Consider the following 14,404-nt stretch of genomic DNA (forward strand, 5'->3'; position numbering starts at 1 on the left):
TTGTCAACAAGTTATTCAAAGAACATTTCATTCTAGAGAACAATTTATCGATTATAATCATCATTTTTTTAATGATCATTCTTGTAATTGTCCCGAGGGAATATTCTTTAGAACAGTGGAGCAACAAGCGAATCGTGCAATTAAGATGATCATGGAATAGAGAAAATGAAAGTCGAACTTGTCCCAAAAGAATGGTTAAATGTCGATGGGTTGAGAAAAATTTGACTATTATTCTCTGCTTTTGAATGAATGGGGTTGGAAGTCATTAAAATTTAGACGAAGAGCAGTAAGTATATTTTAATGAACCCGGAGAGTGAAATCAAAATAGCTGTCAATTACCATAGGCGTAGTTATTCGCTATCAGCACGATGAAGTATTGAGTAGCTAACTCAATATTTATTGGGTAATAACGCGAAGCTTATGGACATCGAGTAACCAGTATAGCTCTAGATCAACGATTTAAGCACTTTGATAGACGATTACTCACGTGTAAAGATTGACGTAATAGTCGTGCTGAAATAAAAACTAAAACGATTTTCTGTTATTACGCGATCCAGCTGATATTCGACTGATTAGTCGACGATTAATTTTTATTCTCGTAATCATCGTAAGTGGTCGAAACGAGCCGCGCATCAACGGTAAACATCTCGGTGTGTTAGAATTTCGTTGGACTCACGATAAGCTCAGAAACGATTGATATTATTCAGCGATAGGTCGTGGTACAGCCTTTAGCGTCTAAGAATTTTTACAAAACAATAATGGCTGTCTGAAATAATCGTTTATCAATTAAAAACAATCGTCATTTCTTCACAGTCTCAACCGCCTCTGTCTTAAATGATCTCCCAAAATAATAAGAGCAATTTAGACATTTTCCATTGTGCGATATTTAAGTACGATGCACAATAACTAATATTAAGGTTTGATAAGTGTTATTTGAAAGCCAATAATCAGACGTCATGTGACAATATGTGAAAATTGTGACATAATTACGCGGAGCGTTTTGGTCGTTGTCAAGCGTCCGTAAAATTACTCTAATTTCGACACAGATATGGATACCTGGGCAATGTTCAACGGGCCGTTAGTTAGGCAGCGAACTGTACTAATAACAGAATTTACAGTCAGACAACTCCGAGAAAGGAGGAGAAGCCTCGGTCTACGTATGAATATGTATGCCGGTCAAACACTGACATCGTCCCCCTCAGGCGCTGGTCACTGCTAATCAAAGTACTTTTCTACCCAAGTTTAATCGCATTTGATGTTTCTGACACACTGCACGAGCTCTCCGAATTAGCTCAGATAGGAATTTCGTCCTCAAACTTCGTCTTTGCGATTCGATTCAATTGGTACGCGATCATTAGCAATGTAAGCATTACCGTCACCGGTTGTAAATAACGAAACTTCACCAACCAAGTTTTCGAACATAAACGAACTGTAAGTTGGTTTTCATAACTTGATGAGCCTGATGAAATTCGAATAAATCACTGCCAACCTTGAACGAGATAGTATGCAAACTGTGATAGTATATTTTGTTTGGCCGTAAAATTTTTCGCTTTTAAAAGGGAAAAATGTAAGATGTAAATACACTTTTGTTTAATCATTGTCGATATTAATGTCAATAACATTTTTCAGCGAATAAATCAACAAATGTTTCTTTATGCACCGCTTGTTTCGTTAAGAGTATTAATGTATGAATTAATGTTGAATACGGTAGTTTTCAACCGTGATACCGTTTTGTTCGCCGTTCAAATTTTCCGCTTTCATAAAAGGCAAATATAATATCGACACTGAAATGTAAATATGTTTTCGTTTACTCATTGTCGATTTTAACATCAAAGAAAATTTCCACCGAATAAACCAACAAATACTTCTTTGCACGCAGCTTATTTCGTTAAAGGTATTAACGTATGAATTAATCTTGAATACGATGGTTTTCAAACGTGATACCATTCTGTCTGCTCTTTAATAAACTGTCCATTCTTCTAAAACAAAAAATATAAAATCAACACGGAAGGATAAATACGTTTTCGTTGAATAATCGTCGATTTTAGCTCGAACGAAATATTTCAGCGAGCAAAATTAACAAATATTTCTTTAAACGTAGCTTGTCTGATTAAAAGTATTAATGCACGAATTAATCTTGAATTGGAACCGTCTCCAATTATGATACCGTTGCTCGTTAAATTTGTTCAATATTTCTACAAATACAACAATCGTGTACGTACTTCTATAAAGAGAAAAATCTAAAATCTACATGGAAGAATAAACATTTTTTTCGTTGAATCGTTAATTTTCCTGGAACAAGATCAACGAATAATTCTTTAAACGAAGTTTGCCTGATTAACGGTATTAACACCCGAGTGAAGATTTTTCATACAAGAGTCAACGAGCATTTTCGTCACGAATCAGCGATACATTTTGCTAAAGTGAATATCCAGGACGCAGAGTAACGGCGTGCGCGATGTGCGTTCGAGCGTTAGCCGGCACTACGAGCCGGAAACTTACTGTCATATTTATTTCCGGCTCCGTGGAACGTTCACTGGCGCGTTCCAACTTTCCAACCCCCAACACGCTAGTCAGATTGAAGTAGCTGAATCCTCGCTGTTCTTGTCGACGGTTTCCGAACAATCCCTCTCCCCCCGGTTTGAATAAACGTTTCAGAAAAAGATCTTCCACTTCTCGGCAAATGCCTTTTGTTCGAGGATGTCGAATTCTTTTCGAGACAACTCATTGACTTCATGTAACTTTTCCTTTAGTTCTAAAGAAATTGCGGTCGACCGACGAACGTCCAACATGGTGTTCCTTCTAATTAAACTACTTCGTGGTTGCATTCAACTAGCTACAACTCATATTTCCAAAGAAACTTTTCTTATTCTTCCCCCGTTAGTTTCCCCCGGGTTTTCGCCATATCCTACACGATCCTCTTTCGTTTCGTCCACTGTCCCTCTCCTTGTTCGCTGCTGTTGTCGTTTGGACCGAGTTAAATTATGTTAAGATATATAGAATACGATGTTAGTCAAGAACTTCTTCTTGCTCGTGGAAGTTGATGAGAAAGGTAGATTTGTTTCGGTGAGAATGGAAGTATTTAGTATTAGGGGTAGAGTAGCAAATAATGGAATACGTTTTGAATTGATGGACAATACGGTATGGTAAGAAAAATAGTTTTATATAAGAACTATTGGAGACGATAGGAAAAGATTATAATCAGATTTAATTGGTGTTTTAAAAATATCCGTAATATTAAAAAATATTTTGAATTTTGCGATGAGATATAAGTATTTGTATGATTAAATAGAAATTTATCATTTTGAAACGATATCTGTCGAATTAAGAATCCTGATAATATGTGAAGAATATTTTATACTTGAGTAGATTTAATTCTTATTTAATTAAAGTACTATATTAAATGAAAGTATTTTATTTAATAATTTTATCTAAATATTCTGAATTTTAAATGAAAAATCTAAATATTCTAATTTAATCCACTATTCCAAAAGGCTGCACAAAAAGACGCTGGAGGAAAACGGAAGGATTAAGAAGGAACAATAAGTACAATTCCAAGTAATAGCCTGCAGTGGTTAAAAGAGATAAAATAATCCCTGAGAGTTCCAGCCAGTATTATTGAAGATTAACAAAATAAAATATTCTACTTACAATTGGTAGCCATAGTCCCAAAAATATAAAGATTACAAACATCTTAAGATATGAACTATCCTAGAAAATATCGCCAAAACTAACAAATGGATAAAGAAAATAATTATAACACAAACGTAGGCTGAAGAAGATAAAGAAGAAGAAAAATGTAACAAAATACGAAAGCTTCAAATCCAAAGGAGGCTCGACACTAAAATGAAGGAGACGATAATAAATAAAAGAATCCTGTCAACTTCCACGACTCGGGTAAGGGTTACGCAGATGGTTCATCGAATCATCATCAAACGAAACGAAACTACCAGTAACATTCGTGAATCATCAAGATACCGGATACAGGCTCGAATCCTTCAGCGTAGAATGATATTACGCGAAGGGGATGGTAAAGTAGTATAAAGAGGGCATAAAGCTTTACGAACCTTTTCTATACAGCTTAAATAGGCCATTCACCATCCTGGACGACTAAACTACCTTCTTTCTATTTGGTCATCGTAGACGTATAGAGGAGACGCGGTCGATATAGGCAGCGTTTCTTCTCGCTATCCTTGACGTGGAAAAGACATCCTACCTTTCCAAAGAACATCCTCTCTCTATATATATACGTATTAAAGAAAAATCGTGATTTTGCCTATATCGGTGTCTGACTCGGCGAAATCGAATCTGCCGTTTGAAAGCAGCAAAAATTCTACGATTTGTGGGAGGATTAAAGAAGCAGGACGAGCTTTTATTGACACGTACGATAAGCTACGTTGCGATCCGCCCAACTAACACGTTAATGTCATTTCTTTGCTATTATGGCCGAAAGAACATTTCGCCCTTTGAAACGACTCCACGAATTAGAGGAAACTAGCGAGCCGTGCTCCAATTGAATTCGCCGATTGAAAGTAGAAAAATTCTACTTTGTGGCAGACAAAGCCCGGCGATGAAATTTTTAGGTTCCTCTGGTGTTTCCACGGTAATGAGGACAAAAATTGGGCGATTCATCGATCGTCGGCTCGTGTTTCAATTACGTGCCCTACGTTCAACATTTGATTAATGACAATCTACTAATGGCGAGGGGAATTCGCTAACGAAATTAATTAATCGGAACTAGTAGATAACTTCGTGCACGTTAGTAACGCCGATGCTCGCTTTAGATTTAGGTGAAGCAATCATCATTGCCGATGCCCCCGCGATCGTTACTGTACGAAATTGGCAATTATCCAACGAACTAGATATCCTGTAGCTTTTATGTAAAAAAGTCTACGCCAAAAGCGGACGTTCCTTATTTGCAATTCAGCAGTCGTATCTCACTTATGAAAATTATCTAATTAAAATTAATGAAAATTTAAAACGCTTTGTACAATATTCGTAGTACGTTCGTAAAGAGTATTTTTCACACAGCTGCTCGATTTACATGATGAATTGGAAACTGCGTAAATCCGTAAGTGTTCGCAATGTCCAGCCAATAATTAAATTTCCATAGTATTGACCCCGACGTTCGAATTCGAATGTCCAAGACTGACTCACAGATTGGAAAAAGGTTGTTTCGAATCGCATTAAAGATGGGCGAAGCAGAGACACAGAATGAAAGTGAATTTTAAAACAACTCGATCAATTTGACGATTGAATTGGCCAGTGGTTCAGTTTTTCTCAATATGTGGCCAATTTTGATAACGCCATTTCTGCGTAATACAATTCCCTTTTAATTCTTATTCCCTTCGACACCTCGTTCTATTTTCTTCTTTTCTCGATCAAGAGCAGAAAGGCTATCAGAAGATTACCAGTGTCAGCAAAAAACGTAATTAACAATTCTTCCAAGATGGTCCCGAATCTCGTTAGCCATTCTCAGAAATGGCACATCCCAAGGATAGACTGTCTTAAATTTTGCAAATTCTATTCGCATTCGAAGCAGCCAGAAATTAAGTAATCTGCATCGCATCTCCAGTTTATGAAGCGAACTGTTCTTGTCTCGCAAAAGAAGGGTCTGATATCTAGATCCCTATATAATCGTTATCTCCTATAATTTAGTTTCTTCGACTCTCTAAATTATTTAAGATCATAACGTTTATTTTTCTAGAAGGACGATCATCTTGAATTTATAACGGCGGATGGGATAGAGGTTATCTCTTAATGGCAATCGTTGACGATTTTGCTATTCTCGATCGTTGTTTCATCTTGACACATAGAATATCCCTGACTTTACTTGTGCCATGATTTTAATACCACGGTGAAGAAATTACAAGATATTTGTTGCTTTTTTTCAAGGTTTTTTTTTTAAGATACTTTAATATATAATAATTTAATACATAGTAATTATTAAATATGATCCCACTGAATATATTGATTAATATTAAACATTTTTAATATACTCTTGCACTAAATATTTCCCAACTTCCATGTCGTACATTTTCAGGCACGTTTCTAACTTTTCCAATATAACCGCTTAACCAGTCTAATTCCACAGCAGCTAATGAAACTCCAATATCTCTTTAACAGGCACAATATATTCGTAAAATATATCTACGAGTGTTCGAATACTTTCGTAAGCTTGTACACATACTGTACATGTAACTCAAGTATAATCAATATAAATATGCATTTAAAAGTGGAATTAATGTTTCTGCAAATATGTTAGAGACCATCGTATGCACAGCTCTATGGAGAGGAATAATAGATTCTTATTGGCACTTTTTTCAGAGACATTAAACACGCGTTCGCTATGCCGAACGAAGGTCTCATGAAATTCTAATCGAACCATTAACTCTGAGGCGCCTGATAGCTCTCCTAGCTCATTTCGTCGCCGTCGAAACGGATATTTCCTCTTCGTGCGCTACTTTCCAAGTCTTTCGACCGATTCTATCCACGTAGATGCGTGCGTGGATGCGTCACACGGTTATCCTCGTCATTCCCGATAATACATTACGCGGCGCGGAAACGTGTCAGCTTTAGATTAATCTCCCATTGTACTTGTGTGGTGCACCGTTCACGCCGTCCGCGAAACTACACGTTGACAACAGACACCATTACATCGACCAACAGAAAGACAGAGCTTGCACGTGCAGGCTGCTTGTACAGTAAGCGGAAGGAGAACGATTAATTGATTAGACACCGACAACCAGATTCGAAGTTTCCACTCACTCGTGTACATGTTGAGCCGTTTTTGTAAAATTGATGTCCCATTTCGTCGATTTGCATCCGATAATCAAACGCGCTCGAACACCCCTGCTTTGGCAATTTAAATTAATCGAAAGGTTAATTTTGCCAGTTCTCTGTCTGGTGAAAGGGAATTCAAAAACAATTAACACGCTGACTGCCAACATAACCGACGTTAATACATTTTTTTTTTTTTTAGAATGATCAAAATACGATAAATTTCATGAATTGGAAAAGGTTTGACAGTATGAATGACTCGGATAGCATTGTCAGACAGAATTACGCGAAGTACAATATATTCTGAAAAATTTCAACTGTGTGATATAGTACGTTTAAATCTGTTGCTGGTGCCAGGGTGAAATATATAAAATTCATGTGGCAGTCAATGAATTAATGCATTTGACATTTCCATAGTATCAATTGAGATACTACAAAGGTACTACCAAATGATATCAGATTTACTACGCTTAGACCCAATTAACACGTAAATGCCGTAAATATAGGGTGAGTCAATAGTCGGTATAATTTTGTAGTCGTTCTACCTACTTTGAAACACTATAAATATATAATAATTTCCGATCTTCCGGTAATAATTACAAACTAAACAAAATAAGTGGAGTAATAATACCATTAATACACTGTTGGCCAAAAAATTGCAACACCTTGATGCGATTTCGTATATAAAATGTTGCTAGGTTTTTGGTGAGCAGCGTAAATTGAATTGAATTCGGTACAAAAACTTTCCCTATTTACACGTATACTCGTTTCTATATATAACACTTACGAAGTTTCTCTCAATCTCCTGCAACTCCAAAAACCATTTCCTTCTACCGAACGTACTTTCCAAAATATTCGCAGCGATAGATTAATATCGAACACCCGAGCGAACTGGACCATCAGATCGTCAATAAGTTGCCCCGTCTATGCTCGATACTTTTTAATGTGTCACCCTGCACACACACACACACACACGTACACACTTACTTCGAGACTCGTCCTGCGTTCAACAGCTTTTACTCTTCCAGTTGGAAGTTCGCCAATAAATGAGGTCACAAAACAAATAAAACTTTCCCCGATCATTTTTAACAACTTATCAAATTTCTTGGTCAAAGCGTCGAATCCAAGAGTAGAAGCAGAACTTACCAACAACGGTGACGAGTATCAGGAGACCAAGGACCAGAGCCCTGAGGATGATCGAGGCATCGGTGAACGCCAACCCGTCGGTGGACGAGTTCGCAGCCTGGTTTACGTGTTCCTCCATGACGTAGGAGATATAATCCTCTCAGTTCCAGCAGGCTCTTCAATGTATGTTGGCTATCATCTCCTTAAATAGCGTACCATGGTCCACCGGTACGAGGAGATCCGCAAGATATGAATCTTCTATTCAAGGCGATCTTGACTAGCCGACTTCTTCGAGTTCGCCAAGTTAGTGTCTGTTTGTTGAAATTGTAATACGAATGTCATCGGCTGATATCCTCATTCGCCCTGCAGAATTTTCACCGTTATCCATTTTTCGCGGACAACGGTCACACTTGTGCCCAGCGACTTAGAGTCTTTCCCTTCGTGTCGGAGGTGAGCTCTGCAACAGAAAAAGAAGTGAACTTTAATTGGTAGGGTTGGTGTATCAGGTTGAAAAACAGATGGAAGAAGATTGAAGAGGTTTTACTATGGTTTACTGGGATAAATTGTGTAAGCCAGCCGAGGATCGATCAAAATCAAATCGCTTTTTCAAACGTGCTACAAAACCATCAATTAGTATCTGCAGTAATAAAATTTTACACCTATGAATATGAAAGCTGTACCTTTCCCTCGCTTCTAACTAATACAATTTAAATATTGGAAACGCAGAGAATTTCGTGTCAGTGAATTTTTTACATAAGCGTTGGCATTTGTAATAAAAAAAGCAGAATATTCCAGAAAAGTCTCGTACTTCTTTCTCATAAGCTCTATAATTTCTCGTGTATTAAGCTGCACGTTTTTCTAAATTCACTCGGTTCGCTGTCGCTTCGTACGAATCTTTCACAATCGCTCAGAATTACGCTACTGCAAATTTCTTTCCCCTCGCTGAATATACATACGAGGGTCTATTTTTTTATCGAGTTAGTCACGTTATTCAGACGAAGTCTCTTTGGGAAAAACGATCGAAAGAAATGAACGAGTAGTATCACCTTCACGGTGGTACGCAGAAGTAACGAAATTGGAGTAATCGATCGACAATTATTGGAATTGAAACGCTGACTGCCGGTGCAGACCGTGTTCGGTTATAAATATGGGCAAAAGAGAAACGAGGTAAAGGGAGAGAGTATAGAGGAGTGAAAAATAAAAAAAGAGAAAAAAGAACGAGAGGCAGAGAGGTGTGTGTCCACGATGAACGAGCATCATAAAATTGCTTGCCGAGGTCACGTGCGCTATATTTAATTTTTCGATAGACACGTTTCATTAACTCTGGAGCTAGTGAAACGATTCTGGCTCGCTGTCTAGATTCAATTGTTGCGCGGAATCAATTTGACAGGTCCGTGAATTACCGTTTCATAGATCCGTGTCCACGCCATGACACTTTTAAATACTTCATCAGATATCCATCGTCCATTTGGTAGTTGGCCTGTACGCAGAAAAATTCTATCGCGAGTTTCGTTGCGAATTAACCGCCGGTCAAAGTGACATCGATGGTACTGGAGAGACACCAGGGGGAGAGGACCGAGAGAAAGAGGATCGTTTCAGGTCAAGAAATTTCCACTCCTTCGAGACCATTAAAAAGTTAAAAAGGGGTGTAAGAAAAGGTGAAGGAGAACGGAGAGAAGTACTCGTAAAGATGCGCCAGATAAAACAGCCACTTTCGCGGGTTATTAAATAAATTTTATGGCGATTCGCCGCGCGAGAAACGTCGCTTCGCGACACCTTACAAGCAAAGTATATTCCCTTCGTTATTTCCATTTTACGTTAATAATACGTGTTGACGCGTTTTGCTGTTCGTTTTTTTTAGCAATGCAAATCCATCTATTTTCCCTCTTTCTTACACTTTTCCTTCTTTCTCTCCGGTCTCAATTCTCCCGATTTTCTCTTTTTTATTTCCTTCATTTCTCTCGCTGGTATGTCTCGATTATTGATGTTTCTCTGTCCGGTTTTTTTTTCTTATATTCTCTAGCCTTTTTACATTTTTATCCTCCTTTTCTTCCCATCCTCCTCACAATTTTCCTTTCTTTCTTTTCAGATTCCCTTTCTTTTCTTCCCTTCCTTTCCTTCTTCCGTTATTAACTCGCCTGCGTGCCACGATTTCCAAAAGATCTGCAATCCTCTTTCCTCCTTTCTATTTATTTCATTGTTCTCTTCTCCTTTTTCTTCGTCTTGCCTCCCATTTTTCCTTCTTTACCTCCCTTATCTTGCCTTTCTTCGCCTTTGTTCATCCTTCCTTCCACTTTTTCCCTTTCTCTCGTTTCCATCCGTACCAAAGCGGTGAATTAACCACCACGCCAGCGCCCGTAATAATCAGTGACGTTCCGATTAAAATAACGCAACGAAACAGCCATATACCATAAATCGTGCGGACGATGTCGAAATTCCGCTGGAGAAATAATTTTTTAACGCGCGCGCGCTATTCGTTACTAATACTATCGCGATTCGCAGCGCGTAATGAACGCTGCGAAAAAGTAATTTCAATTAAAATTCGTTCCGAAGAAATTCATCAAATGGTTGGCGTCCATTTCCCCGCATCAATTTTACGGGGAACAGCGTCGAGAAGTTTCCTCTAACTTTCCTGACTTCGTCCTGCGCCATTAATGACCACGGCTCCCCTTTAACGACCAGCAGCGTTTCAACAAACCTGGCAGGGATCATTTGTACCAGTTTTTTCAAAGTAAAGATCTCTCCTTCTCTATATATCGTTTCATAACGCGTTCAGTATCTCCTCAACAAATTATATTTCCGCGGAAACGCATCTTGCTCGATATGTTTTTCGTTTCTACGTGTCTCACGAGTATGGAGTGAAGTTTCCGTGGTACGTGATGAAACAAAGGTTCCCCTTGTTTCCTCGACGAATCGAACATCGTATAACGTGCCGTTGTTCCATCGGGCGGAGCATTAATTGCACCATTGTTTCGACAATGTCGTTAATCGAATAAAGTAGCAGCTCAACTCTAGGAGCCAAGTATTAATTAGTTTATCCCGCGAGCTATCGGCTTGAGAGCTGCCTCTGTCTGTAACGAGCCGAATCCACTAACGGAAATGAACGTCGTCGTCGCGTGAACGATCATTCTTTTCGTTATTGAATCGCGCAATGATCGTAAAATTGTCGGATGGGGGATTAATCGACTGCTCGCGTGAAATTACCATTGAAACGTCGATTAATCGATATTCTAACCATATTACTCCGAACTACACTTCTACCAATTTCGTCAAAGTTCAAATTATAACAGACGTGTTATGTTTCATGATTAAAACGTCGGAGAATCTTGAAACGAAGATGAATTACTTCCTGACAAGGATCGATGATTGAACGATTAATCTTTGGAGAAGAATTAAAATGAAAAACATGTACTAAGTAATCTGCGGTGATTTTGCAACAACAAATTTCATTTAAATGATAGAAATTGTTTCGAGGATTTGTAAGAGTTCGAAATTTCACAAATAAAATTAATCTCTTGCGCCCTTATCCCGAACTTCGATCACTTTACTTTCCAACTGTTATCTCAACGTTGTAAATTTTCATCGATGTTCACGATAAAATTCATTTTATTGCTACATAAACGTAGCCGTGAATTGTGTATGATTCCGACAATTACAATCAGAAGATCGTTACTAGACGGCGGATCCGTTGGAAATTCATACTTCTACAAACTAGAGAAATGTAATCTAAATGGAGATTCGTTCCCTCGCTTTAAATATTACAACGAGTACTATGTATTTTCGATATATCGTATAAATTTGCATGTTACGCGTATTCTATGCATTTTTCAACGTTCTTCCCTTCTTCTTTCTCTCCGTTTAGCTGTGGCAATCTTTAAATTGTCCACTCTATTGAGGGAAGTTCGGTCGAATTAGAAATCGTTCAGGATTTAGGGGAGGATGAGGATGTTTCTAAGCGGCTTCGAGTGGCCTTCGAAAGCCGGCTAAGAGCTGAGCCAGTAATCCGCGGATCTCGTAAGCTTCTGTAAGCGGAAAGTCCTCAGAAGAGGAGGGAAGTTAGTTACATGAGGCTAATGGAAGCCAGCGGCGGCACAGCTAAACAATATGGGCAGCGACACGCTAACAAAGTTGGCCAGGCCAAGAAACGTAATTAAGGCTGCAGAAGTTAAGTTAATTTGGAAATACCGAGTTAACCGAGCCGTCGGGCTCGACCGGAGAACGCTACGGTTCAAACTAACGGGCTTGTCTGTAAATCAATTGCATGTCATGGTGTGCCTGGCTAGACGCCACCCAAGTGTTCAGGGTGTGATAGAAACGTACACGTAACCGGATAGTGGTTTCAATACATTAAAATGTCACTTTCTAAAGAAATGGTTCGAGTTAAACCATCGGTCTTGAAGCATGAATTTGTTACACGTTAATGGGGATGAAGACAAAAATTATATAAAATATTCTAAAATGCAGTGCTCGTAATAATATATATTAGCTAAAACGATCTTATCTTTTTAATTATGTCCCTCACAATATAAATTTGCACGATTATCAACAGTCCAATCATGAAAATTATTTCGTTCAAAGTTCTACTAGACAGACTACACGTATATGGTTAAATATTTATTTGAAGAAACGAAACCTCGTATGTTCATAAAAAATATAGAAAAATATTTAAAGGAAAATGTATTTCTATAGATATTAACAGTCCGGTCATGTAAAAATTATTTTCATTAAATAGGATAGAACTGTTAAAGAAACTACATGCAGCTACATTCTTATTTGAATAAAAGAAACTTCATGTGCATTAACCCAATATTAAAAAGAAATATTGAGATATTAGTGATGGAAATAAAAACACAAAATGATAGAGAAAATGATCCCTTAATTGTTCTGCGAGCAGCATGGCGAAACTTCAGTCAGTATATCACGCTAAACGTTCTTCTTCTTCTTCGTCCAAACTGCTTCTAATTAAGCAAAACGTCGGATGCACGGTTGTAGGCTAATACAGATTAATGTAAGAACTCTTGGTCAATGTATCGGGTCAGTGAAAGTAATCGCGTTAATAGCCGCGAGCTTGGGTATGTTCGTTATCCGAAGGTACCGGTCATAAACGATGAAACTTTATTTTCCACTCTCTTGAACAGCCGGAATAACAAATTCTCCACCCCGCTGCATCCTCACCGCCGAGGTGCAAGTTTTAATTAAATGAGAAACTAGAAAATCGCGGTCCCACGTAACGCCTTAATCTGGATTTTGCGAAATTTTCCCGGTTTAATTCCAGCGCGTGAGTCCGCGATAATCTCGAGTAACTCTAGTAACTGGCCGCATTGACACAACACGTCAAATAAGAGTACTTGACAGGTTGAATCCTGTTACGTGTACAGAATATTATTTCACATTAAAATTCCGCGTGCATTATACAATTCTACTATATTAGAAAGTTCATTTTCTGATCGAATCTATGGATCAGATATACCAGAAGCTATCCCAGCACCTGCTTACTTCTCACAGGGTGTACTTTAATTACAAAATTGCGGGTAAATCAAACCGTAGTAATTTTATTTCCCATAATCATCATAACGAAATAGTGCAACGTGTATCCGACATCGTGGTACAATGATTATTACATTTCATATCTATAAACGGAATTTATATTTTTCGATTTATATTTATAGATTCCACGAAAGAAAGATAACGACTGTTGTTTCAAATGACTAATTCGCTTATTAATTTGTATATTTTAAAACTTATGCATTTAAGATAATAATTAAAAAAAAAAAATACGTAAGCACACGAACTTCGTATAAAAGCGAAAATGACACTACAAACGATTCTCTACTTTTACGATATATAATCATTTGAAAAGTTAATGATTGATGTAAAATTTTTCGCTGATTCTCGCCAAATACATTTTTTAGTGGACAGAACCTTTCTCCATATGTAACACAGGAAATGTTTTTTTTCAAATCCATTGAAGCCATTAAAACCATCGAACCCATTTTCCCAATTTTCACCGGGCGCCATTCGATTTGACTTATGAAATAGTGGAAAATCCGGCCCTCTAAAACACCGGTGCAGCACTAGGGTAACGTCATTGTCGCGAAACATTACAACCGGCCGCAATATTGCCATCCCTTTCCACGGGAAAGACCCCCGGGAACGAAACAAGAGAGCGGCTCGCGAGAAATCGGAAGGGAACTGTACCGGTTGCGCGTCCCATGAATAAAATATGAATCAGCCAGTTGCCGCTGTGTTTTTAGCGAATGAAACGCGGCACTCGTATTGGGGGCGGGTTTTCATTTCGTGTAGCAGGAAACGCGTAATTTTTCATTCCCGTACGAACGCAATAAAGGTGTACGCACCCGTTAGATCCTTAAATCGTGTAATAATTCTCACGAAATGTGAAATTAAACGAAGAAGAGAGGAATCGCGATTCCATTTCCAGGTTTCACTGTGTCCTTCGACGACTACACAGGCTCGTTTGTACACATCTTTTATGAATATA

At 38.1% G+C, this 14,404-nt stretch overlaps 1 protein-coding gene across 13 annotated transcripts in view; it reads right to left on the reverse strand.

The window, feature by feature from the left end:
• Positions 1-14,404, reverse strand: part of LOC122574085 (5-hydroxytryptamine receptor-like) — a 157,966-nt gene that overhangs the window by 37,563 nt on the left and 105,999 nt on the right. For all 13 annotated transcript variants that reach the window (XM_043741219.1, XM_043741212.1, XM_043741213.1 and 10 more), the window contains one exon: positions 7,927-8,362. In XM_043741219.1, coding sequence (XP_043597154.1) covers positions 7,927-8,044 — 118 coding nt within the window. In that variant the 5' untranslated portion in view covers positions 8,045-8,362. The remainder of the gene's footprint in view (positions 1-7,926; positions 8,363-14,404) is intronic.

This window comes from Bombus pyrosoma, linkage group LG13 (genome assembly GCF_014825855.1).
Source record: "Bombus pyrosoma isolate SC7728 linkage group LG13, ASM1482585v1, whole genome shotgun sequence".
Classification (NCBI taxonomy): Eukaryota; Metazoa; Arthropoda; class Insecta; order Hymenoptera; family Apidae; genus Bombus; species Bombus pyrosoma.